The sequence below is a fragment of the Camelus bactrianus genome, chromosome 4 (genome assembly GCF_048773025.1).
Source record: "Camelus bactrianus isolate YW-2024 breed Bactrian camel chromosome 4, ASM4877302v1, whole genome shotgun sequence".
NCBI lineage: Eukaryota > Metazoa > Chordata > Mammalia > Artiodactyla > Camelidae > Camelus > Camelus bactrianus.
In genome coordinates, this window is record NC_133542.1 from 68,520,011 (window position 1) to 68,545,899 (window position 25,889).

General features: G+C 53.2%; 1 protein-coding gene across 1 annotated transcript; it reads left to right on the forward strand.

Annotated features, from left to right (window-relative positions):
- The first annotated feature begins 479 nt into the window (after nt 1-479).
- Nucleotides 480-25,176, forward strand: OLFML2A (olfactomedin like 2A). Its single transcript, XM_074362212.1, has 8 exons — nt 480-725; nt 8,742-9,005; nt 13,919-14,026; nt 16,975-17,184; nt 19,035-19,281; nt 21,383-21,613; nt 22,703-22,888; nt 23,888-25,176. Exons 1-8 carry the CDS (start codon nt 621-623, stop codon nt 24,490-24,492), a joined length of 1,956 nt encoding a protein of 651 aa, XP_074218313.1. The 5' UTR covers nt 480-620; the 3' UTR covers nt 24,493-25,176.
- Nucleotides 25,177-25,889: the final 713 nt, after the last annotated feature.

Below are 25,889 nucleotides of genomic sequence, written 5' to 3' on the forward strand. Positions count from 1 at the left end.
GGAGCTACTGCAGTTTTGTTAGGGATTAACGGGAGGGATCTCGGAGGGAGGAAGAAATGGAGCGTGAGGGAAACGAGTCTGAGCCGTGAGAACGGTAGAGCTGGCAATGTCGGGGTGTTGGAAGAGCTCAAAACCTCGCCTGCCCTGGAAACATCTCTCATTGAACTCTACAACCAACTCCAAAAGGAAAGCACTGTTCTCCCCCTTTTACAGACGAGGAAACGGAGGCGCAAAGAGGTGAAGAGACACGCCCAAGGTCCTACATCTCACTGAACAGGACCTCGGCCGGCGTGGGGAGCCCGCGATCCTCTCATTGCCCGCAGCCACTGCGGACTTGGAAAAGACCCTATTCTGTGTCCTTGCAGGGATGCCCTTTGGAGAGCCGCCCAATGGCAAAGAGGCCCCGCTGAGAGCGGTCCCGGCAGGGTGGGGTGCCCCCCTCCACCCTAGCTCCGCCCCCAGCGGCGCGGGAGGGGGCGCAGGGCGGGGAGCAGCGGGCGGACGGGGGGCGCGCCGCGCGGGTCGAGCTGGCGGCGGCACCCAGCTCGCAGTGCTGCCCGCGCTTCCCGGCGTCCGCGCCCGCGGCCTGTGCCCGCCGTGCCCGCCGTGCCCTTTCCGCCATGGCCGCGGCCGCCCTCGCGCCCAGACCCGAGTCCCGGCCGCTGCCTCTGCTCCTGCTGCTGCTGCTGCTGCTGCGCGCCGGCTCCGTGCGCGCCGACAGTAAGGTACGCACGGCCCTCCGACCCGGGCGCAGCTCGGCGGGAAGCTGGGCGCGAGGGGGCGCTGTGGCTGGGGGTGCGGGCCAAGCTGGTTGTCTAGGGCCGGGAACCAAGGACCAGGAGAGGGGAGACCGGACCTGGGGTTTACCACGGAAGCCACAGGGGCCAGGACCCCGGGAGAGGAGCGCTTCGGGGAAGAAGCTCTGGAGATCGTAGGGGTGCTTGTGGCCTGGAGCCTCAGAAAGGGGCGCTGGGACCCAGTCCAGTGCGGGGTAGTGGGGAGGTGTCAGCACTGAAACCCAGGGCTAGGGAGAAGGGGCGCCGGGAGCTTGGAGGAGGGACAGACTGGGAGATGCAGTCCCCAGCCTAGGAAGGGGATTCCCAGGAGCACTGGGCAAGGGCAACCTGGAAATCTGGCTGAAAGTTTTCATGGGAGGCCGACCCACGTGGGGGCAGTGGTAATTGCTACCCAGAGACTCCTAGGTTTGCAGCAGGCCCTGGGCCAAGGCTTTGAGGCCATACTGGGGACCCAAAGCTCCTCTGCAATGAACCCAACTGGGCTTGCCACTTTACTGACTTCTAGCGCTCCTGCCAGGGATCTGATGTACCCTCTAGAGGACACTGTGTCTCCAGAAGTAACTGAGCTGTTCTCAGTTGTGGCTAAAAGGATCTCCTCTGGTGTCAAGGATCTACCTGGGTTCAAATCCTACCTCCATCTGTCAGCTAGATGACCTTGGGCATGCACCTCTCTGAGCCTCCAATTTCCTCACCTGTAAATACGGAAATAACATAGTTTCCGCTCCCCACAGTTGATCTCTAGATTAGTGAGATCAGGCCTGGAAAATACTTAGCATCACTCTGGCACTTAGTGGGTGCCCAATAAATGATACTGTCATTATGAAATCTTACCACAGAGACCCCAAAAGGGGGTGAGATCCAGAACATGGAGAGAGGAAGCACTTAGGGTCAGTAAGAGCAGGGACCCCTTGAGGATGGGTTGGGACTGGGGGAGAGTGAGGAAGAGCATGAGAGCAAGAATGACTTTTCTTGTCTCTCCAGCCTCTTTCCTGGGTAAAAGGTGAGGCAGGTAAAGGGTAGAGGCTACTAGCCACACGGTAAGTATATGAGCAGTGGGCACTGACAGACCCTCAGCCTGAAGATTCAGTTCAGGGTATGCAAACAAGTGAGCTGCAGTCCTGGCCGTGTGCTCCAAAGACAAGGAGAGAAAGAGTATCATTTCCATGTTACAGATAGGAAATTAGGATGTATAGAAAGGCAGCTTGCTTGTCAATCAAAAAACCTAAATTCTGGCCCTTTGTTGTTCTTTGGTTGTGTGACCTTGGGCAAGTCACTGTCTGTTTCTGGACCTTGGTTCCACCCCATCTGAAAAATATTATCTTCCCAATTTCCCTTCCATATAGAGCCTTCTAGGATTCCCTGTCCTGGCTAAGGATGGGGAACAAGTGAGCAAAAAAAAAAAAACAAAAAAAAACCCCAGAAAACCTGTTCAGCACTCTGCCTCCTCTCATCTCTCTGGCTGGGAGAAATATTTGGTCTTAGGTGTCCTCCCAGCTGTGCAGAGAGCTGTAGAGCTTGTGGAGGGAGGGCTTGCATTCAAAGCAAAGCAAAGACAAAGAAAACCCAACAGCCTGTTTATGTAGTGAGTCAGCCAAACACTTGCTAGGTTGGGGATGTGTGTGTGTGTGTTTAGTTGTCCCAGGGCAAGCTGGGGCTGGTGGGGTGAGGAGGCACATCCTAGAGTTTAGAGGATGAAGCAGCTGGGGGACTCAGCACAGCCCTCCCCCAGACACCTCCCACCCTACAGCACTTGAGCCAGCTGGGAAAAATAAAAATCAAGTGATGGGTGAATTTACTCCGCATTCCTCAGCACAGCCGGACTCCTGCTGGCTCTGTAGAGAGAGCTGTTTTCATTATCACCCTCTCCCTCCCCCGTAACAATCCTCCTTCCTCTTCAAGCCTGTCCTATTTTCTGAGGGTGACGGGAGAGCCCTTTGGAGGGCCAGTCTGGGACTTGAAGTCTATCTAGGGCCCTAAAGGGTTAAGTTGGCCCCTCCTCACACTTCCTGCTCCTGGGAGGTCCAGCCTCCTCTCCTGCCCAGTACTTTACGGGGGTACAGGGGCAGCTCAACCCCAGTACTCTTGGCCAGCTCCTCGCTCAGCGTGTTTTAATTTTGTGTTTATAACAAGGTCTCTCCGAAACAGGACTTGCAGTTTCCATCTAAGGAAGTGCTTTGTCCATCTTAGGAGTGGGAGGAGTCCCTGGCATTTCTGAGGGGCTGCCCAGTGTGGAGGTTAGGATGGACGGTCAGGTAACCACACGGCACCCAGGCATGGCTGCAGAAACCTCTGGGAACCTGCTTTTCGCTGCATGTCCTTGGACTGTGGCTGAGAACTCCCCATCTCTACCTCAGTCTGTGAAAGAGCTGCTGGGTGGACAGCGGGGAGGCCAAGGTTTGTGGGAACTGAGCCAGGGAGGGGAGCAGGAGGGGCTGGAGCAAGCAGGCGGTGGTGTCCCAGGCTGGATCAGATGTTCCAGGCCAGGCCAGTTGCAGAGACTTAGGTGTTGCTCCTCCTCTGCTCAGGGAGTTTCCGCTTGTGGGTATAATTGGAAACAGGCCCCAGAGCAGGCAAGGACTGCACGGTGATGGAGTCGTCCTTCCACACACAGAGAGTGTAGGGCCACTCTCTGCAGGAAAGGTCTTGCCCCGTCTCTCCCAGTGGCTGGGGTACATGAAGAGCATCCTAGGTGTCAAGGCCCCTGCCCAGGATTTACATTCAGGATCTTACACAACACTCAGAGACTTCGGTGGTCCCTCCCTGTTAAACAGATTTAAATACTGAGTCTCAAAAGAGTCAGATTGGGGCTGCTTAAAAATCCTAGACAGGGACCTTGGAGAGTTTGAAGATTCCTGGAGGTCTGGGTTCTCAGCCTTTAGTGAGCATCCAGATGACTGGGGGAGCCTGAGAGAGTCTGAGTCAATGGGTGCAGAGTAAGGACAGTGCATCTGTGTTTTACAAGTCTTTCCACCCCAGGTAATTCTGAGGCGCATCCCCTAGTTGAGAGCTCATGGAAGTTTGTGGAGCAAGAGAGTAACAGATCATCAAAGAGGAGCTTTTGGAAGGTTAATCCAGCAGAGAGGAGGCTCCTGTATTGTCCAGGTAGCAATTAATGCAACCTGAACTCAGGCTGTGGCCATGGAGTAGAAAGCAAGGGATGGAGATGGGAGATATTTAGGTTGAAGCATCAAAAGAATAAGACTGATAGGTTCCAGAGTAAGGAGGCCTAGAGATCTGGGTTGGGCAGGAGTGTAGGTAGACATGGGTGTGGGAGAAGATGCTGGGCCCTATTTTGGATAGATTAAGTTTGGAGTGCATGTGGGCATCCAGGGGGTGGGGTCGAGCTGGCAGTGGGCTCTAGGGGAGGTCTTTACCTGCAGGAGGACATGGAAACTGCCTCTCGGTGAGTCTGTGCTAGCTATGAGAGAAGAGGGAAGACTCAATCTCAAGGTAACACAATTTGAACCTGTTCTGTTTCCAGAACATTTTATGGGTTAAGTCTCCTCTTCCCCATTCTGGCCAGATTTATCCAGCTCTCTTCAGAAAAATCTCAAGTACGTCTTCTCACCATCTTATTGTGGGATTTCCTTGCAAATAGCTAGGGACTCTTTAAGCACAAACCACCCACACTTCTGGGGGCTTTGGCAGCAAGTGTGCTGAGTGAGGCTGGAAGAAGAGATGAAGGGCTGAGGCAGGGACTTTCCTGCTTGGCAGCAACTCCAGCCCCCATGCCAAGGGCAAGGTGGATCAGGCCCAGTGGGAGCCCCATTTCCTGGGCCCAGTCCAGGGCCACTTTCTCTATCCCAGCCCAAGTGCTGGTGGAGGAGCCCTTGCCTGATGACTAGGGATGGTCCTAGGAGGAAGAGCATGTGAACTAAATTTTGGAGTCAGGCTGCGCTGTGTGATGCTGGGCAAGCTCCTAGTCTTCTCTGGTGCTCAGATTTCTCCTCTCTAAGATGGGGCTGTGTTGAGAGCAAAGAGAGGTAGAAGATGATGTACAAATGTAGGGAGGGATGTTGGCAATGACTTCAATAGCAGGTACCACTTAGCAGTTGTTCTGTGCCAGGCTCTGTGCCAGGCGCTCTGCATGCATTGACTCATTTTAGCCTCAGGACAAGCTTATGAGGAAAGGACTGTTACCCTCCTCATTTTACAGAGGGGGAAGCTGAGGCTCAGAGGGGTCAAGACCGTGCAGGGAGGACACGTGCGAGCTGGGATTTGAGCCCAGGCCTGGCTCCTTCCCATGGCGCTCTCCAGCCTCCAGTCAAACACCACAGGACACAGTAACCACAGGAGGTGGGGCCCTGCCTGGGCTCCCGGCAGCTGGGGCTGGAGCAGAGGCCCTCCTCCGACTCCTGACTCCTGGCCCATGTCAGGGCCTTGGCCGCCCCCACCAGGACGTAGCACCTCATCTGAGGAGGGAAGGAATGTTGCAGTCTGATGTTGAGGCTGCTGCTGGTGGGGATGGGCGTGGAGATTATGGTTGGGTCCCAAGGAAGAGACCTCTCTGGCCTGGCCACACAGAACACACCACACCCACCCACTAGTCTCTTAGCCCCACCTGGGGGAGTGGGTGGTGGCGGCTAGGGGCCCCAGCAGAGCTGGGAAGGGGGCCCAGAAGCCTTGAAGAGAAGGCAGGCTGCTGCACTAGCAACGATCTAAGGAATGCACAGCCGCCGAGCCTGGCTGTCACGTTCACAGGCAGGGAAAATTGCCCAGCAGTGCCCAGAGTACACTTGGCCCACAGAGAGCCCAGGACAAGGTTTCCACCCATAGCCACCCCTCCCCCACCCTCCTCATCCTCCAGGGGAGTGTTGGTCCACCCACCCTGGGCTCTGATCCCCTTGAGCAAGCTCCAGGGCTGTTTCCTTGTCTGTAGGACACTGCTAAGAATATCTGCCAAAGAGATAAACAACCTCCTGTCAGGGTGACTGGCGGGAATAATAACAACTACGACACACAGGCTGCTGGGCGTGCTCCTGGTGGCTGGACTCAGCGTATTCTGGTATTCTCAGTCCTCACGTGCCCTTTATTGGGTAGATACTAGTAGTAACCTGCAGGCACAGACAGGTTAAGTAATCTGCCCAAGAGCACACAGCTGTAGGTGGCCCATGGCTGTGTTCCTAACCACTGCCCCATACTTGCCCAGCACTCAGTGAGTTCTCAGTAACTGTCTCGTCCCTGGGCCCTGCACCCCAGGCTTGCCTCCTCCATCCACTGTCTGTCCACAAAGCAGCCTGAGTGAGCTTCCCATGATGCAGATCGGACCCTGGCTCTCCCCTGCTTAAAACCCTCCCATGGCTCCCCAGTGTTTTCAGGAAGAAGCCCAGATCGTCACCTAGCTTGCAGGGCCCTCCATGAGCCGGGCTCTGCCCCCCCACCCCAGCCTTACCTCCTGCCACCCCAGGCTCTCTGCAAGCACCAGCCAGAGTGAACCTCCTCCAGGCCTCTAAAGTGCCGGGCCCTTGCTTGTCTTTGCATATCTGATTTGTTCTTCCTGGAATGCTCTGCTCCTGTTTCAAATTGTCCCCTGTGGTGCCCTCCTCCAACCAGTCTTTATGGGTGGCTTTCTCTATGCACTTTCTCTATGTCAGCTTCTCCTATGGCTGAGAAGTTCAAGGATGTACCTCCATCTATTTCTTCTGCACCTCCAGGTATCAACCACAGTCTGGCAGAGGCCAGGAGCTCTAACATGTGTCTGAGGGCTTAGAGGAGAAACAGAGTGCCTATGTATCCAGAGGGCCCTTGGATACTCTTGGGGGCTGGGCTCAGCAGATAGTCCAAGAGAGTCATGAACTCACCTGGGTTATGATGGCTTCCATGAAAGCTGAGTAGCCATGAGGCCTGGTATGTTTGTTGACTGAGCTATGAATAGTTGTGTCCCCAAAGTCTGGAGCCCAGGATGGGCTGACTGAGCCAGCTAGGCGGATGGCGGGTTGGGGCTCCCAGAGCCCAGCTGATGTGTGAGGGCAGGCAGTCTGGAGGCAACTGAGCCTGGCACCTGCCACTGATCTCACTGAGCTGACTCCTGCAGGCACAAAGTGACCAGTGACCAGTGACCACACCTAGACACTGGGTGTATGGCAGCCCAGGGTGGGATTGAAGGAGAAGGGAGGAAGGTACGGAAACCACTAAGTGAGGTCATGTTATCTCATTTGAGCCTCACTACCAGGAGGCTGGGTATCGAGTCATCCATTTTACCAATGAGGGAACAAGACTCAGAGAGGTTCTATAACCTATTTAAGGTCACACAGGGTTTGGGGGAACAGATTTGTAGGAGAAGTAGCATAGCCCAGTGATTTTGATCTGGAGTCAGGTCCAAAGCTGGATCTTCCCAGTCAAAGCTATGTGAACTTGGACATGTGAATTCACCTCTCTGAGCTTCGGTTTCTTTAACCGTATTAATAATGGCTCACATGTCTTCAAACACGCTCACGATTGCAAGGTTCTGTTCTTTACCTCCATTAGCTCATTTAATCTTCACAACAACCCATGAGGCACAACCCCATTTTAAAAATGGAAAAGATGCACAGAAAGTTTGGGTTGCCCACCATCTCACAGTTACTAACCATGCTCTTAGCCCTGTGCTCTGAAGTGTCTGTAAAATGCAGGCTCATTTATTCAACAGATATGTACAGAGCTCCTACTATGGGCCAGGCAGGCAGTGTTCTGGGAATATAGGAGGGAACTAGAAAAAGCCCCTGCCTCTACTGGTGCCTTCATTAGAGTATGGGAGACAAATAAGCAAACACAGATACAAGATTTCAGACAGCAATAGGTACAATAAAGAAAATAAGAGCCACTAGATAAGGGGACAGAGAGTAATGGAAATGGTGATCAGGGAAGGCTTCTTGGAGGAGGTGATGTATAAGCTAATGTGAAGGAATGAACCAAGGAAATATCAGGGTTTCAGGATGAGGGTACCAAATATGCAAAGGCCCTGAGGCTGGGGTGGGATGAAGGAAAAAGTGGCAAGAGGAGGGGTTTGGGAGAGGGTGTCAGCTCACCTAGGCCTTGAAGGCCATGGTGAGGACTTTGGAGGTAATGATACCCCCGTACACAGATATTATTAAAGGGTGTAAGGCATATGAAACCTGGGAGATAATAAGTGCTCAATAAGAGGTCTCCATTTATATTTTTTACTGTTGTGGTAAAATATACATAACATAAAATTTACCATTTTAAAGTATACAATTCAGTGGCACTTATGTAGTACATTGACAGTGTTGTGCAACCATCACCATTACCTAGTTCCAGAAAATGTTCATCACTCCGAAAGGAAACCCTATACCCATTAAGCAGACACTCCCCGTTTGCTCTTCTCTCTACATCCTGGGAACCGCTAATTTGCTTTTTCTCTCTAGGGATTTGCCTATTCTGAATATTAACAGAAATGCAATCATACAGTATGTGGCCTTTTGTGTCTGGTTTCTTTCATTTAGTATATTTTTCAGGGTTCATCCACGTAGCATGTATCAGTACTTCGTTCTTTTTATGGCTGAATAATATTCCATTGTGTGGATATACCACACTTTGTTTATCCATTCATCAGTCGGTGAACATTTGGTTGTTTCTACCTTGTGGCTATTGCGAATGATGCTGCTGTGAACATTCATGTACAAGTCCTTGTTTGAATACCTGTTTTCAATCCTTTGGGTATATACCGAGGGGAGTTGAATTATTGGATCACATGGTAATTCCATGGTTAATGTACTGAGAAACAGCCAAACTGTTTATCACAGCAGCCATTACTCTTTTCATTGTTGTTTATTATTATAACGCCTCTGTTTCCTTGTAAGGGTTGCTAACTAGCTCCTCAGCCCACCCTACCCATGCCCCTAAAGGCCAGATGGGGGCGAGATCCCGCTACCTGCCCCTCCCTCTCCTTCCCTCCCCTCCTCTCCCCCTTCCTCCCAGCATTGGCCTTTGGCTCACCTCTTGCAGGTGTTTGGCGACGTGGACCAGGTGCGCATGACCTCGGAGGGCTCCGACTGCCGCTGCAAGTGCATCATGCGGCCGCTGAGCAAGGACGCGTGCAGCCGCGTGCGCAGCGGGCGGGCGCGCGTGGAGGACTTCTACACGGTGGAGACGGTGAGCTCCGGGACCGACTGCCGCTGCTCCTGCACGGCGCCGCCCTCCTCGCTCAACCCCTGCGAGAACGAGTGGAAGATGGAGAAACTCAAGAAACAGGCACCCGAGCTCCTTAAGGTAGACTTTCTGGAGTAAAGGCAGGGATGGGAACCCCTCCTGCGTGAGTACCTAGCATGGGCTGGTGCCAGGCTGTACCTCCAGGAAAAGTCCACACATTCTAAGGCAGGGACTATTATCATCCCATCTCACAGGGGAGGAAACAGAGGATCCCTGAAAGGAAGCCATTCCCTGCCTGCCTGAGCCCATGCGGCCAGTCAGTGATGGAGGCAGCATTCTTTAGCTGGTTTACTGAATCTAACCCTTATCACCTACTCCAGCGTCCTGTATTTTACCCAAACCAAGTCATCTGTTGGCACCTCCATGGAGTATTTTAAATTTTAAATTTTGTGGCATTTGATTGTGTTCAATGTATAATAACATTTCCCATATTCACATACCACCAATGTGCCAGATGTTGTGCTAAGCTCTTCTTACACATTATTTCTCTAAATTCTTAAATGATTCTGTGAAATATGGGATCTTTGTCCTCATTTTATAGGCAAGAAAGCTGAGGCTCGGAGAAGTCGGGTACCTGGCCCGAACTCTCACATAATGACATGCAGCCTCAAGTTTATACCATTCTTCTATGTGAATTTTATACTTATAACCCCACCACCACCACCACAGGAAGATTAGAAAGTGGCACCACCTCTGGGCGACACAGCCCCGTGCGGGGCCCACCAGCAGGCCCATGGCTTGGATAGGCATGTGCAGGCTAGGTCACAGTCCCCCAGCCAGCCAGGCACCTCTGTGCCGTCCACACCATGCTCGATCTGGTGTTTGGTGGGCCTGGTGGGGTTGGGATTTGAACTCAGGTCCTGCTGTGTCCAAAGCATGTGTTCTAAATCACCCTGCTCTCCTGTCTTCATTTTTGCAATAGCCCAGATAATTTGGTGGCATTTGAGAGGATCTTTTTCGTTAATAATTTCTTCCAAACGTGTATCTATTTTGCCCTTTTTGTGTCAAGAACTGTGAAGTTGCCTAAAATGTCACCCTACTTGTTAGCCTGCCAGTCTCATGGACACTGTCGGAAGACACAAGCCAGGGACAAAGGACTTTATTACTCAGAGTGTCTCCACTTTCTTCTACTGGTTCTCCCACTCCACTTCCCACAGGGGGATGCCGTGAGGGCCATGTAACACCTGCACACACACGGATGTTTTCCGAGAGAGAAGCCCCAACTTAGATACTCCAGATCTTTTATAACAGGCACCGACATGCCTTCCCGGCTCCAGAGGGAAATACTCTCTGGATGTGCCAAGGCTGCTCACTGTACAAGACGGTCTGCAAGAAGGACAGTCAGTGCCTCTGCAGGCAAGACATGCAGAAAAGCAAGAGGCCCATGAACAACTGTCTCCCAGCATGTGGCTAAAAATGTTTTCTCTAAATATAACTTTAGTTTTATTTTTGTAACAACTGAATGGATACCAAAACTCTCAAAGTTGTTGGTGGGGAGGGGGGTTAACTTTTAGGCCATGTGGCCTCTTGACAGTTTGTGAGTCCCTGGGCCACACTATCTCCCTGGGGATCCACTAGGGTCCTGCAGACTCCAGGCACTGAAGCCATAGGCCAGTTACAGGGACAAACCCAACTTTCAGATCTACTTCTCAATAACTGAATTGTAAGCATACTTGACATGAGGATCCACAAAACCTTTTTTAAAATGCTGGTTAATTTAATTCTTGCTACAACCCTTTGGAGAGGGAACTTACTAAAGTTCCCAGCTTTACCCGGGGGTGGGGGGGAGGGAATCTGAAGCCCAGAGAGGGATTGTGACTTGCCTAAGAGCACATGGTAATAAATTGACAGCACTAAGATTTGAACCCAGGAATTCTCTGCTGTGTCCCCTTGCCCACTGGAATGGTCACTAGGCAGTTCTCTCAGCCAGGAGCCCAGTGGCCTTTAGGCCCTTTAGGCCCTTCAGTGCACAGCAGCCATGGGGGTTTTTATTCAGCCTTAGAGGACTGGAGGGGGGCAGTGGTGGGATTAACTCACAGGTGGGGTTGTAGGAGGAACACAGAGAAGATACTCTGCCTCTCTGACACTGTTGGAGCAGGAGTGAGTACCTGAGAGGTACCCAGAGAACCCCAGGAGGAGAAGCAGACAGAGACAGAGTGAGACAGGGCTGAGGCCTCTCCCATTTGGCTTAGCTCCCCCTCCCTCAGTGGGGGGCTCTCCGTGGACAGCCCCCCAGGAGAGACGGTTAGGGGAAGCCACTGTGGAGAGGGCCAGGGCACACCCACCCTGTACCTACCCCTTGTCTCTACCCCACCCCTTCCCCTCCAGCTAAGAACTCCAGCTGTGATGTGGCATAACTCTGAGTAGGAGGGATGGGATTCTAGATCCCCTTTCTTGGGGAGGTTGGCTTCAGGGGGCATACCTTTCTCCTCTTCATCCCCTTTCCTTCTGGACATGAACTAGACGTGGCCCCACTGTTGAGGAATCCCTAGTCTTGTGGGTACACAGCTCCTGACCTTGGTAATGGCAGTGTGGTCAGCGCTGAGCCAAGGGACGTCCCAGGGACCATGGGAAACCAGAGGAGGAGGTAATATTAGAGCTGGGCTTTGAGGGATGTGTAGGAGTCCCTCAGGTAGAGCAGAAATAAGGACATTCTGGGTGAGAGTCAGTGGAGTAGGTGTGACCCAGGGTGCCTTCCTGCCCTCTCTCTGCCCCAGCCCCACTAGCACCTGTCAGTTCCTCTAACATAGTGCTTCTCAAACTGTAGGGGGTGAAAGACCAAATTTTTTTTAAGATCTGTCAAGAACCAATACTTCTGTAAAATACTATAAAAATGAATTGTTAGAGAAATGAAATGAAATGGAAATAGATGTGCAAAATAAATTCCAGTGTTGTATTATTAGAGTCCACAGGTATAAAATTGCTCTGTCAAACGGCTCTGAAAGTGTGTATAAGCCTACTCTCACTTTTTGTAGTTATTGTATCACAGGCTGGTAACAAGCAGCTTAGACTGGTGCTGGTCCGCAGACCACACTTTGAGTAGCACAGCTCAAACACGCCATCTTTCTTCTCAACTCCAGCTCTGTGCACAAGCTGTTCCCTTTATTCCAGAAGCCTGGCATGTCCTTCTCCTGCCATCTTTGCCTAATTTGGGCTCCTCCTTCAGAGCTCAGTTCAAACCAAACTTCCTCCTGGCAGATTTTACTAACCCACACTCACTTCCAGACAAGGTCACGCCCCATTGTTAATGACCTGGGCACCTGTGTGTTACTCTGCATTCCTTGACAGCCTGTGAAAGACCATGAAGGCTCACGTCTGTCTTACTCATCACTGGCCCAGAGTGAACATTTGCTGAGGCCAGAGAAGGTGGCAGGGGCAGATCAAGGAGGGCTCGTATACCAGGCACAGAAGATAAGAAGCTACTTATGGGCACTGGGGAGCCACAGCAAGTAATCTAGCAGGGAAGAGAACCATGGTCAAAGCTGTGCTTTGGGAACCCAGTTTGGGTGGCCACAAAGGCAGCAGAGCGAAGCTGGGAAGTTCCATTTAGCCACCTGGAATAGTAATCATGATTGTTGATGTTCCCAAAGCCCTTGCTGTGTGCCCGCTCTGAGCTGAGCCCTGCCCAGACAGTACTGCTCCTCACCACAGCCTTGCTGCCCACTTCACCGAGAAGGAAGCTGAGGCCCAGGAGAGTCTACATGCGTTGTTCTCAAACTGAGTTCCACAGAGCCCTGGGAGCACTATGTAACCCCTCAGAGCCTGAGCAGGGTGGTAGGGGAGCAGAGAAGGTCCTATCCCTCCTTCCATCAGAGCCTTCCACCCCCTTTTCCTGTCTTAGAGATCAGAGTCTACTCAGAGAAAAGCTCTCTGGCTTAAAACAGCTTGAACACCCCTGGGAGAGTGGGAGTAAAACTGTGTTGGAAACAGCTGGCCAAGGCCAGGCAGGAGTGCTGGTCTGCTGAGACCCTGAGAAATGCACACAGGAGTGGGGGCTGGAGGAGCTGCCCACCAGGAGCAAGGGAAAGCTGACTTCCCAAGCCGTCCCCTGTGCCAAGCGTTCCCTGACACTCTCGCTGGCATCCTGGCCATCTGGAGAGAAGGATCACACCCTGATGTGGTGCCACGGAGAGGGGAAGGAGAGGGGGCGGCTCAGGGGAGAGCCCGGAACTGAGCAAGGGAGACGCAGCATCTGCCGCTGACTTGTGAAAGCCCCTCCCCCTCTCCTGGCCTCAGTTTCCCCATCTGAACACAGGACAGGAGCAGTAAAGCGTGATAGGAGAGAGGCTTTGGCTTCTGCTCCTGGCCCCACCATTTAGCAGCCAGGTGGCCTTAGCTTCACCTCTGTAAGCGGCAGCTGCCCAACTGTAAGATGAAAAGTTACCCAAGCCCCGTCTTAGGCTGGGTCCCTAGAAGCAGATTCTGAGGCGAGTGCCTTGTGTGCAGGGGTTTTATTAGGAAAATGCTCCTGGGAAAACGGATACTGAAGTGGGAGCAGCAGCAGGGACTGGTGGGGGAAAGAGGGAGGGAAAGAAGCCCAGCAGGGCTGTGGTCTCGGCTCACATTCCAGCTTCAGCCCCAGGGGCCGGGGGCTGGGTTCTAGATGCCCGCAGCAGGCAGGCATTGCCTACAGGCAGCCCCAGGAGGACATACCCTCCCAGGCACAGGGAAGCCAGGGATGGGCCCAAGGAGCAGTAGGAGGGATCCGGGGGATGAGGATGGAGCTCCTGCATCTCATGGGGTTGTTGAGGATTAAGTGATTGGCTCATTCAAGCCCATACCCGGTGCCTGCTACACAGTAAGTGCTCAAAAGATGGAACCGGTGCTTTTCTCGTGATATGAACAAGCTGGGTCTAGTCAAGCAGACCATTCTGAGGCTCTGGGGTTCTGGCTCTGGTGGGGCTCCTTTTGCACCCTCTGTGCCTGGCCGAGTGCTGGGCCCTTTCCCCTAACCTTCACCCTTCCCCGGGCAGCTGCAGTCCATGGTGGATCTCCTGGAGGGCACCTTGTACAGCATGGACCTGATGAAAGTGCACGCCTACGTCCACAAGGTGGCTTCCCAGATGAACACACTGGAAGAGGTAAGGGCAGGGCTCGAGCCAGAGGCCAGGCTGGTACGGTGCTGGGGGCCCAGGGCAGTGTCCGAAGGGGCCTGGGCAATTCTGTCTGGACCCTGGTGGCTGTTAGAAGCGGGAGTCCAGCAGGGAGCTGGGAGAAGGAGATATAAGCCACAGAGTCCAGCCTTTGGGGAAGAGTTCTGACTGGGCTTAAAGACCTGCAGGAAGCTGGAAGGCTGGGTGGAGAAACTGAGGCATGTGCTGGCTGTGTGAAAGGGATGTGGAGGGGGCTGTAACTTGCAGCTGCCCTCAGTTCGCCAAGACCAGGGCCCACATATTGTACGACTCCGGGGCAACCATGCACGTAAAATACGAGCACTGTGCAAGACTGGCCAAGCCCACTGGAGCCAGGCTCAAGGCAGCATGGCTGTCCCAGGACCCACCTACAGCGGAGGCAGAGATGCTAAGTATCTTCTCCTGGTCAGGACAAATGCGCTGGAGGGCTGGGCAGGTGGCTGAGACTGCCTCTTGAGGACAGGGACAGAGTTGAGTGAGTATGGAGGTCCAAGGCTGGAGGTTTGAGATTCGCATCTCTGCTGGCACAGCCTGGCCTCCGCCTGTTTCCTGCATCCGGTCCCTGCTGGGCTGCTGGGAGCCTGGGGACATGCAGCTGCCAGGAGGGGCGTGAGGGCTTCCTTTCCCAGCTTCCTTTCCAGAGGGAGGGGGCACCTGGGCATCCTGTGCCCCACGATGGGAGATTAACCCCTTACTAACCTGAAAGCTGGGGTCACAGTGGCTTTAATTATTCAAAATGTGTTTGGTGAGTATCTCTTACGAGCTAGGCCCATGCCAGCCTGGGAGAAACAGTTGTTGAATTTCTACTGTGCACCAGTTATTTCCTGTGCATCTAGTACGTGCCAGGCTCTGCTGTGTCTGGTTCCACAGTTAGCCTCCTTTGACCTTTCCTCTTGTAATCATAGGAAATGTTAACCCACTTCATGTAACTGTGAGCCAGGCAATCTGGAGTGTACCTCTGCAGAGCCTGGAACAAATCAGATAATATTTCCATAGTCATAAAGAAATGATTTTTTAATGATGTTCTGTTTTGCATTATCTGTGCTTTGCTTCCTGTTCGCTAAGTGATAACTGAAAACAAAAACAAAAACAAAAAACTTCTACTAATCCTGGAAGGCGGTGGAGGGAGCAAACTCACTCAGGAAGAGCTGGCTCCCTCTGCCCAAGGGGGAAACATCACAGGAGGTCAGGCAGCAATTTGGGGTCCCAGCTTCCCTCTGCTTTCTTCCCTTATAATAATGATCTTCAATGAGAGGTGATTTTGCTCCGTGGGGGGACAGCAAAATCTGGAGACATTTCTGCTTGTCCCCCACAGCTTGGGGGAGGTAGGTGGTGGGTGCTATTGGCTCTAGTAGGTAGAGGCCAGGGATTCCCAGTGCACAGGACAGCCCTACGGCGCACAAATGTCAACAGTGCTGCGGCTGAGAAACCTGCCTTACACAGTTTGCCTTCTGTCTGCCCTGTGATCCAGTTTAGAATGCACTTTCTTATTCCTTAGCCTTTCTGGTCCTCACAGTCACCCTGACATTTAGTTGTTATTATGATAAGGATCCTCATTTTACAGGCAAGGAAACTGAGGTTCAGAGAGGTAAAGTCACTACTAGCTCAAAGTTACCCAGCCAGGAAGTGGAGAGCAAGGATTTGAACCCAGCTCAGTCCCAGCTCCTGCCTGTCTTTGGCCCCTGAATCTGTTTACACCCAGGGTTGAATGGACCTAAATCATTTTCAGGTTATCTTCTCCTCTGTACAAGTTTCTGTCAATGAATATGAGCTCGTAATTCTGATGCTCCAGGGCTTCACAGCAAAGAGGTGCTTCCTGTATCTGACTCTATTCTCTTCCTTCAGCTGAGAAGGAGACTCAGACAAAAGAATGTCACACATACTCCCGACATGCTGAGGCTTTGGGGACCTGGGGCTGATATCTGCCAGACCACCTAGCTTTCCTGAGACCTGCCCAGTGGTTGAGACTAGCCTGGGACAAAGCCCAGCAATGAGGATCTGTGGATTGGGGGATCCACAGAGAGGAGCCTAGTGGTTCTAAGCAGTCCATGTGTTTCCAGCAGCATTCAGAACCAGGAGTAGCTCAGGAGATACTACGGGGTCGGGGTGAAGTAGGGGTGGGGCTGGGGGCTGCTAAAGCCAGGCAAGGTCCCCAGCAAGGAGGAGATGAGGCTGGGCAGGAGAATAAGACTAGGAGTAAAGGCAGGGCTTGGTTCTGTGGGAGGAGCCAACCCCACCCAGGAGAGAAGTCCGAGACTTAGAGACTAGGAGGAATCAGAGCCCCAAAGAGTTTCATTGTTTGAGTGTTTTATGAAAAGGAGGTATATATGTATTACTTGTGAAATTAAAAAGTAATTTTAAAGTAGCAAAAGAGCAACTTTTTAAATGATGGATCCATAATGAACTAGCTAAATACATTTTGGCCCATCGGTACCGTGGCAGACTGTGTGGCCAGTAAAGGGAATAGGCAGCACTATACACACAGATATGCAAGAGTCCCCAGAAAAGGCTCAAGTGAAAAGACAAAGTGGAAAGGAAAGAGAGAGAGAGACAGACAGACAAAAAGAAAGAAAGTTAGGTCAGCACTGAGAAACGGTGGGTGGGAGACAGTTTTTTATACCCATTTGTATCTTTTTAATTGAGTACTATGAACATATCTGTTTTTTCATTCATTCACTTTTTAAATAAAAAACTAATAACTACAGGGACTCTTAGCAGCTGGCTTTGTTCCACCCATGCTTGCTGGTGCTGCCCCCACCCCTTCCCCCAGGCCCTGCTCAGAAGAGGCAAAAAAGCCTCTGGGCAGCAAAGCTTGATGGCAGAAGTTGGGGTGACCCCCAGGGCAGCGGAGGAGGGGGTGCGGTCAGAGGAAGCTGGAAAGGGTCCTGCCCCCACAGAGCATCAAGGCCAACCTGAGCCGGGAGAACGAGGTGGTGAGGGAGAGCATGCGCCACTTCAGTGAGCAGCTGAAGCATTATGAGAACCACTCGGCCATCATGATGAGCATCAAGAAGGAGCTCTCCAGCCTGGGCCTCCAGCTGCTGCAGAAGGACGCAGCCACAGCACCTGCCGCTGCCCCGGCCACCGGCCCTGGGAGCAAGGCTCAGGTGAGGCCAGGGCTCTGATGATGGAGCCAGAAGGTGGGTGGGCTGGGAGCACAGTGTGTTAGGACCTCGGCCCTGAGGGCCAGCTAGATGGGAGTTTGAGGCTAGCCATGGGGCGGGGCTGAGAGCTGGCACAGCTGGAGAGTCCGTGGCGGGGCAGGGGCAGGTGGTTCCTGCTGTGCAGTGAGCAGTCAACACAGGTGAGCTGGGAGCAGACATGGAGATCCAGCCCAGGGGTGTGTCCCCTGAGCCAAGCATTTGGCAGTATTCTCATTCCTAGTTCTAAGCTAGTGGGAACAAGGCTGTAGAGATGACCCTCCCTGCCTGGCCCTGAGGGACCAAGTTGCCTGTAGCAAAACCTCTTTTAGCCTCCTCTGCTGTGACTGGGGCCCTGGTTGGATCAGACCTGCTCAGGGCGAGGTGGGCAATGCCTCCGGGACCCCAGCCAACTAATACCACTTCATCCAACCCATTCTGGGGTAGAGAACTCCTGCAGCAAACACCCAGACGTTCCACATTCAAGCTCAGAGCACAAAGTGAGCAGAAGCAGTGGTTTTGTCACCAAGCAGAGACACACATGACATACAACAGACCTTTCAGCAAATTTAAAAAGAGATGAATTGCAGAAAAGGCTCTCCCTCTGGGCAAATCGTATAAAGGCTCCTTCCTGTGAAAGACACACACCAGGGTGTGTGGCTTGGCAAATGGGGTACAGACTAGACTTCAATTCCATTTATGCCCCTTTGACCAGTCACCAGGTACAGGACACAGCCCCCACCACTCCCATGGCAGCCTAGTTTTTGGGGAGCAGGGGAAGAAGGGAGTTGACTTCTTTGCAAACGTTATGTCAGTTACCCCATTACCCATCATGAGGAGGGATGCTTGTTGCCAGTCTCGCAGATGAGGAAACGTGGAGTGAGGTCACATGGAGAGGGTGGCTGTGCTGGAACCTGGATCTGCATGACTGCCAAGCCCCAAGCTCTTCCTCTCCACCCTCTGCCTCCTGTGCTGACATTGTGATGATGAGGCCATTCGTGTCTGCAACGGGGACCACCTAGACGCTGATAAAGCAGGGAGGAAGCCTGGTGCCTTGGCCCCGAGCTGGCTTCCTGCTCATTCCTGTGCCAGTTCCACGGCAAGAATGACTCCTGTTTGGGGAATGGCACAGAGGGTCTAGACACTGTCCTTGTTGTATCTCCCAGGGATTCTGACTAACAATGGGTGATGTCATAGGCTCTGTGTTCTTGTGCCAAGCCGACATCAGAGGCATTTAAAAGGAACTAAAAGGAACAAAATTCACAAAATGTTAGAAACAGCATGCCCTCTGGGCAGTGCCTTGATGACCAACCATCCCAGTCTGCCCAGGACTGAAGCGTTTACCAGGATGCAAGACTTTTAGTGCTAAAACTGGGAAAGTTCCAGGCACACTGGGATGAATTGGTCACCCTGCCTAGGAGCCTGAGAACCTGTCTACATGCAGAGACCAGTGAGTGAGAGAGACTGGGTGGGAAGCTGACCAGTGATTACCTACCTCCCCAGGGAGCCGACCATTGTAGTTGACCCCCCCAGGCTGGGAGTGTGCCAGAGCTGGGAAGTGGATCAGGAATCTAGTCTACCATGGTGGGCTTCAAGCCTGCAGGGGAAATAGAGAGCTGAGTGGGGAAACTGAGGCATACCCCAGTCATGTATGTAACCACTATGGGAGGAAAGCTGTGACTTCATGGGATGTAGGGCCTGAAGCAACATGACTAACTTCCAGCCCCCACATGCTGAGCCTCTCTGATCGCCCCCTCCCCCGCCCCGCAACATCCCTCCTACCATCCCCCAACTCTGAGACTTCCCTTCTCCCCCAGGACACAGCTGGAGGGAAAGGCAAGGACAACAAATATGGCACCGTGCAGAAGAGCTTTGTAGACAAGGGCCTCCCAAAACCTCCTAAGGAGAAGCTGCTGAAGGCGGAGAAGCTGAGGATGGAGGGCGGCAAGAGCAGATTCCCCCGGCCCACAGCCAAGCCCCGGGCCCTGGCCCAGCAGCAGGCCGTGATCCGAGGCATCACCTACTACAAGGCAGGCAGGAAGGAGGCTCCGGAGGCCATGGCTGGTGAGTTGGGGGTGGAGGTGGGTTGAACCTTGGGGAGTGGGGGCCCCTGAGGAGACCTGGGTCTTCTCTCCAGTCAGACAGCCCCAGATCTCAGCCCCATGGGTTACCCGTTGGTGCTCTTTGCTCACCCACACAAAGGATAATCCCCGCTCAGAAGACTGTTGGGAATGAAATGATAAAATCAACACAAAGGACTACTCAGCTCCTCTCCAGTTCTCACAGCTGTCTCCACCCTCACTGGACTTTTCCTTCATCACTAAAAGATTTGCTGAAGATCCACTATGTACTTGCTGTATTTTCCAGACATTCTGCTTAACACAGAGCTCAGAGTCTAGTGGCAAAAAACATACCCATAACCAGGCAGCCCCACATGTGGGGTGGGAGAACGCAGAGACAGACCAGGGTTCTGGGAAATGCCATGGGGTCTTTGGAGGACCTCCCGTTTCCAGACTGGTCTTAGGATGGATGGCCTCTCCAGCATCTCTCACTGTTGTCCCCCCAGAGAAGAGCCCACAGACCCCTGTATCTTTCCTACAGTTTCCTGCCAGATCACAACAAAGGGCAACAAAATAGTTAACTGAGAAACAAGAGTGCCCAGACTTCTGGGCCATCCCCACTGGTGGGGCTCCTGAGTCCCTCTGAGCCCCTCCCCTGACGCCTGCTCTCGTCTGATGTCCCTGAGAGGTGTCCCAAGCCTGCTCCCCCTTCCTGGGGCCTGCTGACCACCTCCTCCGCGAGGCCCTCTGCCCAGCCTATGCCCAAGGGGTGTTGGGGGGGTGGAACTGCGAGGGACCAGTCTCCCTCAAGAGCCCCCCTCAGTTTTTGGTCTCTCATGGCTCAAGGGCCTCTTCTCCCAGCTCCTGGTGCCAGCTGTTGGCTCTGAATCCTGCCAACTCAGCCTGACCCCTGCCCCGGGCTCTGCCCAAGAACAGCTGCAGGCATCTGACTCTGTCAGCGAGGCCCGTGGGAACAAGCCCCTGTCCTGGCAGGCACTCCTGAGGCCCGCTGACCAGAGGGTGTGCCCCCATTCCCGAGAGACTCCCAGGGCTGCTCCACAGTGGGGCCCAGCTAAGCCCCTGAGCAAAGAGGAAGGCCGGCAGGGAGAGAAAAGGAAGAAGGCAGGCAGTTGTCCTGGAGTCAGGGGGCCTCAGTGCATCCCTGGGGCCCACACCATCACAGTCACAAGAGCACCATTCCTTTGTCCCTGGCATCCCAGCTTCCTGAGTCCTCTCACACGTGCTGCTGCACTTGATCGAGGTGAGGAAAGCAGCCCAGAGAGGTGAAGTGACTGCCTCCAGGTTCCACAGCGAGTTAGTAGGATTGGAACCTGGAAGCTGAGGAGTCCTGGTCCCCTGCTGTGTGCCATTGAGTCTTCCTGCCTTCCCTACTCGGACCGCATCCAACCCAGCCCAGGGAATTATGTGGGTCGGAGATGATCCAGAGATGCCCCCAAACCAGTCCCATGGAGCTGCAAAAGTCCTCCTATCAGCAAAGCAGGGGTAGGGGTGGGAGTGCCAGGAACTGAGAGATGGGAGATAGGAGACGAACGAGAGGACAGAGAGAGGGGTCAAGAGGTGACGGGAAGCTGGCTGCACCTGCCCTTCCTACTTGAAATGGCAAATCCTAGGTGAGAGGAACTAGAGGATGGTTCCAGGGCAGAGGACAAGGAGAAAGTCTGTAAAATGGGAGAAAGGGTTTCTGCCTTCTGGAATTGAATACAGGAAATGAAAGAATTAGTACAGTGTTTGACACCTAGGAGGGAAAGGGGTCTCACAACTGGCGCCTCATATTTACCAGGATCTGTGCAAATGTTTTGTATACATTTTTCTCTAATCAGTACAACAGCTTAACGTGGTGAACCTTGTGATTCTCCTGAGGCTGACCGCGGCAGGGGACTTGGCTGAGGCCACTCACCGAGGGGCTTGGAGCCAGTCTGCTGACCACGAAGGCCTCCCTCCTCCCACTTAGAGGTCTTGTACTCCTCTGGGGTTGCTCCCACCTCCCCCCATGGCCCCAGAGCTGGGAGCCCGGTGTGCCTGGGCAGAACCCTGGGCAGCAGCAGGTTCCGCGTGGATCTGAGCACAGGAACTTCTCTCCACAGACAACGCCCTCAAGGGCACTTCCTGGCTAGAGCAGCTGCCACCCAGGGTAGAGGGCAGGCCACCCGAGCCCAACTTGGCAGAGCGTGACGAGGCTGGACCCAGGGCCTCCGAGAGAGCAGACTCGGCTCCTGGCACCCCCACCTCGAATCCCACCACCACCTCTACCCCGACTCCCACCACCAGTCCCCTGCCCACCGAGCCACCTCCACGCCCAGAAGTCCCCAGCCAAGGTGAGTAAGCCTCCCAAGGGTCAGCAATCCACAGCCTGTGGGCCAAATATAGCCTGCAGCCTGGTTTTGTACAGCCCTTGAGCCAAGGATGGTTTTTACATTTTTAAAGGGTTGTTAAAAAAAAAAAAAGAGGGAATATAGGACAGAAGTATGTGGTCTGGAAAGTGTAAAATGTTTCCTATCTGATCTTTACAGAAACAGTCTGACAACATTTACAGTGAAACAGGTAGTGTCTTCAACAAATTCTTCTTAAAAAAATCACCTAGGATCCTGTCATCAAATTCAGCAACTATTTTCACGTTTTTATTTCCTCTGTCCAGCCCTTTGGCTCTGTTTTTATGTGCACATTTGCAGTTTTGGCTTGTGTCTTAGGTAGAAATCTTCCTCAATTCATCGAGCCTGTCCTTCTGGAGAGTATCTTGGCAACCTGTGATAGCAAGCCTTAAAACCATTCCCTACTTTCGTCCACGTGCATTCCACTTTCAGGACTCTTTCCTAAAGGATCCATCAGATCTGTGGACAACAGCTGCAGCTTAATTGGTTTCCTTGCAGCCTATTTCTAGTGTCAGAAAACTGAAAATAATCTAAAGGTCTAACACTGAGGGGACTGGTTAAATAAATTCAAGGGCATAGCTGTCTGGTGGCCTTGTGGAATCTTGGAATCACATCATTAAAAGGCCATTTAATGATGTGAGAAATTGCTCAGTGGAGGGAAAACAAAACAGGATACATAAAACTGTATATTCAGAAGAATCATGTTTTTTTTTTTTTAAGTATGTCTGCATGATTGAACATGCAAAGAAAAAAGAAAAGGAAGGAAATAGAACATGTTTAAAAGTGTCTTTGTATAGTGGAATTTTGAATGATTTTTATTTTCTTCACTCTCCTTTTCTAAATGTTCTGGGTTTTCTACAATGATCAGACATTGCTTTGATCATAAGGAAAGAAAAGAAAAAAAAGAAAAGAAAAGGCTGCAAACAGAACCTCAGGAGGGATTTAAGTAAGATGCAGATAATATTCCCAGGACTGTTGCTCTGGCTTGGGGCTGGTGGGGCTGCGTACCAAATGGGCACCCCTCGCTCCTCACAGGCAAGGAGGCGAGCTGTGAGGGCACCCTCAGAGCCGTGGATCCCCCCGTGAGGCACCACAGCTACGGGCGCCACGAGGGAGCCTGGATGAAGGACCCTGCTGCCAGGGATGACAGGATCTACGTCACCAACTACTACTATGGAAATAGCCTGGTGGAGTTCCGTAACCTGGAAAACTTCAAGCAAGGTTGGGAACGCCTGGGATGGGAAGGGGGCAGGTGTGGGTGGCCTGGGGCGGGTCCCGCATGGGGACTTGGCCTTTCCTTGCCTTGTGGTTTCCTGTGGTCCAGACTTTGCTAGGTTGGCCTAGCTCCAAATGGTCAGCACCTCCCACAAAAAAGGGAGTCTGGGGGTATCTCCTATGTGTTGGCACCGTGCTGGGAGCTGGAATGCAGCGGCAAACAAGATGGACATGGTCCTGCCCTCATGAGTATAACTTACTGTCAAGGGTAATAATACTTGGAGTTTCCACTTGTTGAGTGATTGTTATGCGCTAATCACCCTGTGTGTGTCAGCATATGGTATTTTCATAACTCCATGAGGTGGAGGGTTATCACCTTGTTTTACAGGTGAACAGAGCCCCAGGCCTTACAGGAGCGTCAAGTCTGGGCAGAGAAGGGCAGAATTTGGGTTATCAGATCTGGAACATGATGGGGAGAAAGGGTCGTTTAGACATGATCTGCCCTCCAGAAATGCACAATCTGATATGGGTAACAAAGGCTTAAAGAAACAATTTCAGTTTAGTGCTAGAGGGAGACCTCAGGGGGCTGCGGAACCCAGCCTGGAGATCAGGGAAGACTTCCCAGAGGAGGGGATGCAGAGGCATTCCCCAGGCAGATAGGGTGGAAATGGCAATCTAAGCAGAGGGAACAGCATGAGCGAACACCCTGAGACAGAACACAGGGGCTGGAATTAGCTGTCTAAATTTTGGCTGTGCTGTTCCACAACTGGGTGACTTTGAACCCTCTGAGCCTGTTTCCTCCTTGGCAAATGGGATAATAATAGTACCTCTTTCTTGAGTCTGTCTTGATTGGATAAGATAACTGGCCAAGCTCCAGGCCCCTAGCACACTCGCTATCCATTGCTTGCTGGGGCACCGAAGAGTCCTGGGTGTCCTCATCGGTCCAGAGGGTGGGCTGGGGGTTGTCCGGGAGGCTCTGGTGTGACCGTGCGCCCCCCACCGCAGGCCGCTGGAGCAACATGTACAAGCTGCCCTACAACTGGATCGGCACGGGCCACGTGGTGTACCAGGGTGCCTTCTACTACAACCGCGCCTTCACCAAGAACATTATCAAGTACGACCTGCGGCAGCGCTTCGTGGCCTCCTGGGCGCTGCTGCCTGACGTGGTGTATGAAGACACCACCCCCTGGAAGTGGCGCGGCCACTCGGACATCGACTTCGCTGTGGACGAGAGCGGCCTGTGGGTCATCTACCCCGCCACAGACGACAGCGACGAGGCCCAGTCCGAGGTGATCGTGCTGAGCCGCCTGGACCCTGGCGACCTGTCAGTGCACCGCGAGACCACGTGGAAGACGCGGCTGCGTCGGAACTCCTACGGGAACTGCTTCCTGGTGTGCGGCATCCTGTACGCCGTGGACACGTACAACCAGCAGGAGGGCCACGTGGCCTACGCCTTCGACACGCACACGGGCACCGATGCCAGCCCGCAGCTGCCCTTCCTCAACGAGCATGCCTACACCACCCAGATCGACTACAACCCCAAGGAGCGGGTGCTATACGCCTGGGACAATGGCCACCAGCTCACCTACACCCTCCACTTCGTGGTCTGAGTGAGGACCTGTGCCCACAGGAGAGGAGTGGCTGTGGGCATGGGGGCTCCCCACAGCAACTCCTGCAACGGACTCCCTCAGCAAATATTTATTGGGGGCCAGGCCCGGGGCTAGGTGCTAGGCAGGCTGTGTAGCCAGGAGAAAACTTCCTTAGCACCCAGTGGAATAACAATCACTTCCACTCACAGAACACTGTGCCAAGAGCATCACTGTGCACTAACCCACTTAATCCTCCCAACAACACCCCTGGAGGGAGAGACAGTTAAACCCATTTAACAGATGAGACTGAGGCCTCAGCTTGGATCAGGCAGGTCCATTTTACAGATGAGGAGATCTGAACCATGCTCTCCTCTACCTCCAGTCCCCTCCCCTCTTCTTTTGTTTCTCTTGTTCTTTCAAATCTGTCTCCCTCCCCAGGGCTACTCAAAACCAGGGGCCTTTGGGACCAACACACTAGTGTTGGGTGGAAGCCCAGTTCTGTGTGCCACCCCAGGCCCCTGTTCTGACTGGGCTGTTGGTGGCCCTGGGCTTTGGGACCCTTGGCTAATACCCCTGCTCCTTGCCTTTGGCCCGTCCCCCATACCCACCCCACCCACTGTCGGACCACATTCCAAACCTCCACAGTCACCCAGCCACTAAGCAGAAACCACACCCTAAGAAAAAATACCAGCCCCCGTTCCAAGACCCCCTCCCTCTGTACTCATTTTTATTTTCGCTTGTTCTTCATCAGTGCCGTCATTTGTTTCTGCAGCAGCAGCAGCTGAAAAGACTACAGGCAGCTGCCTGCCAGCAGCAGCTCTACCAGGGTGGGGAACTGGGCCAGGCCCCAAGGCTCCCTCTCCACCCAAAAGTGCTGGATTTGGCCACATACCCGGGCTGTGGGACCTCTCCCCAGACCTCCCAGAGCCTTTGGGCCTGGGGTCCACCTCATCCTTTCTCTCCAGGCCTTTGAACCCACAGTCTATGTGCACTCAGGGATACCTCCAGGTCTGCCATGAGCAAGACCCCAGGCCTGAGGCTGGGTGGTGTCAGGATGAAACAGGCCCCCTCTTCCTTGTCAGTCCTAACCTGGTCATTTGGTGTGATAGCCCAGCAGTCTCGGGAGCTGGCGAAGGCTAAGATCTGGGCAGTCAGATCCAGAGGAGATTTCAGACCTTCTGATTGCAGGGAAGAGCCAGAGAGAAGCTGGGAGGGAAGGAGAAAGGGGCTGTGAATCGGACTTTTCCTGGCTTCAGAGATGTTGGTGTCAGGGCGGCCCTGAGCACAAGACTTGGGGCTGAGGATGCACAGGTGGACTACCTCACCTGGTGCTCCCCTGAGCCTCAGACACAGGCAGCCCAGAGGACCAAACCTTCAGACCGGCCCCTCATATGCTTTGAACAGCATTTTTAGAGCTG

Bases quoted from the DNA above. Each gene is read 5' to 3' on its own strand.
- OLFML2A (XM_074362212.1), top strand. From the start codon at position 621: ATGGCCGCGGCCGCCCTCGCGCCCAGACCCGAGTCCCGGCCGCTGCCT. The intron at 17,185-19,034 runs GTGAGGCCAGGG...CTTCTCCCCCAG, and splicing joins GCCCTGGGAGCAAGGCTCAG to GACACAGCTGGAGGGAAAGG. The intron at 19,282-21,382 runs GTGAGTTGGGGG...TTCTCTCCACAG, and splicing joins GGCTCCGGAGGCCATGGCTG to ACAACGCCCTCAAGGGCACT.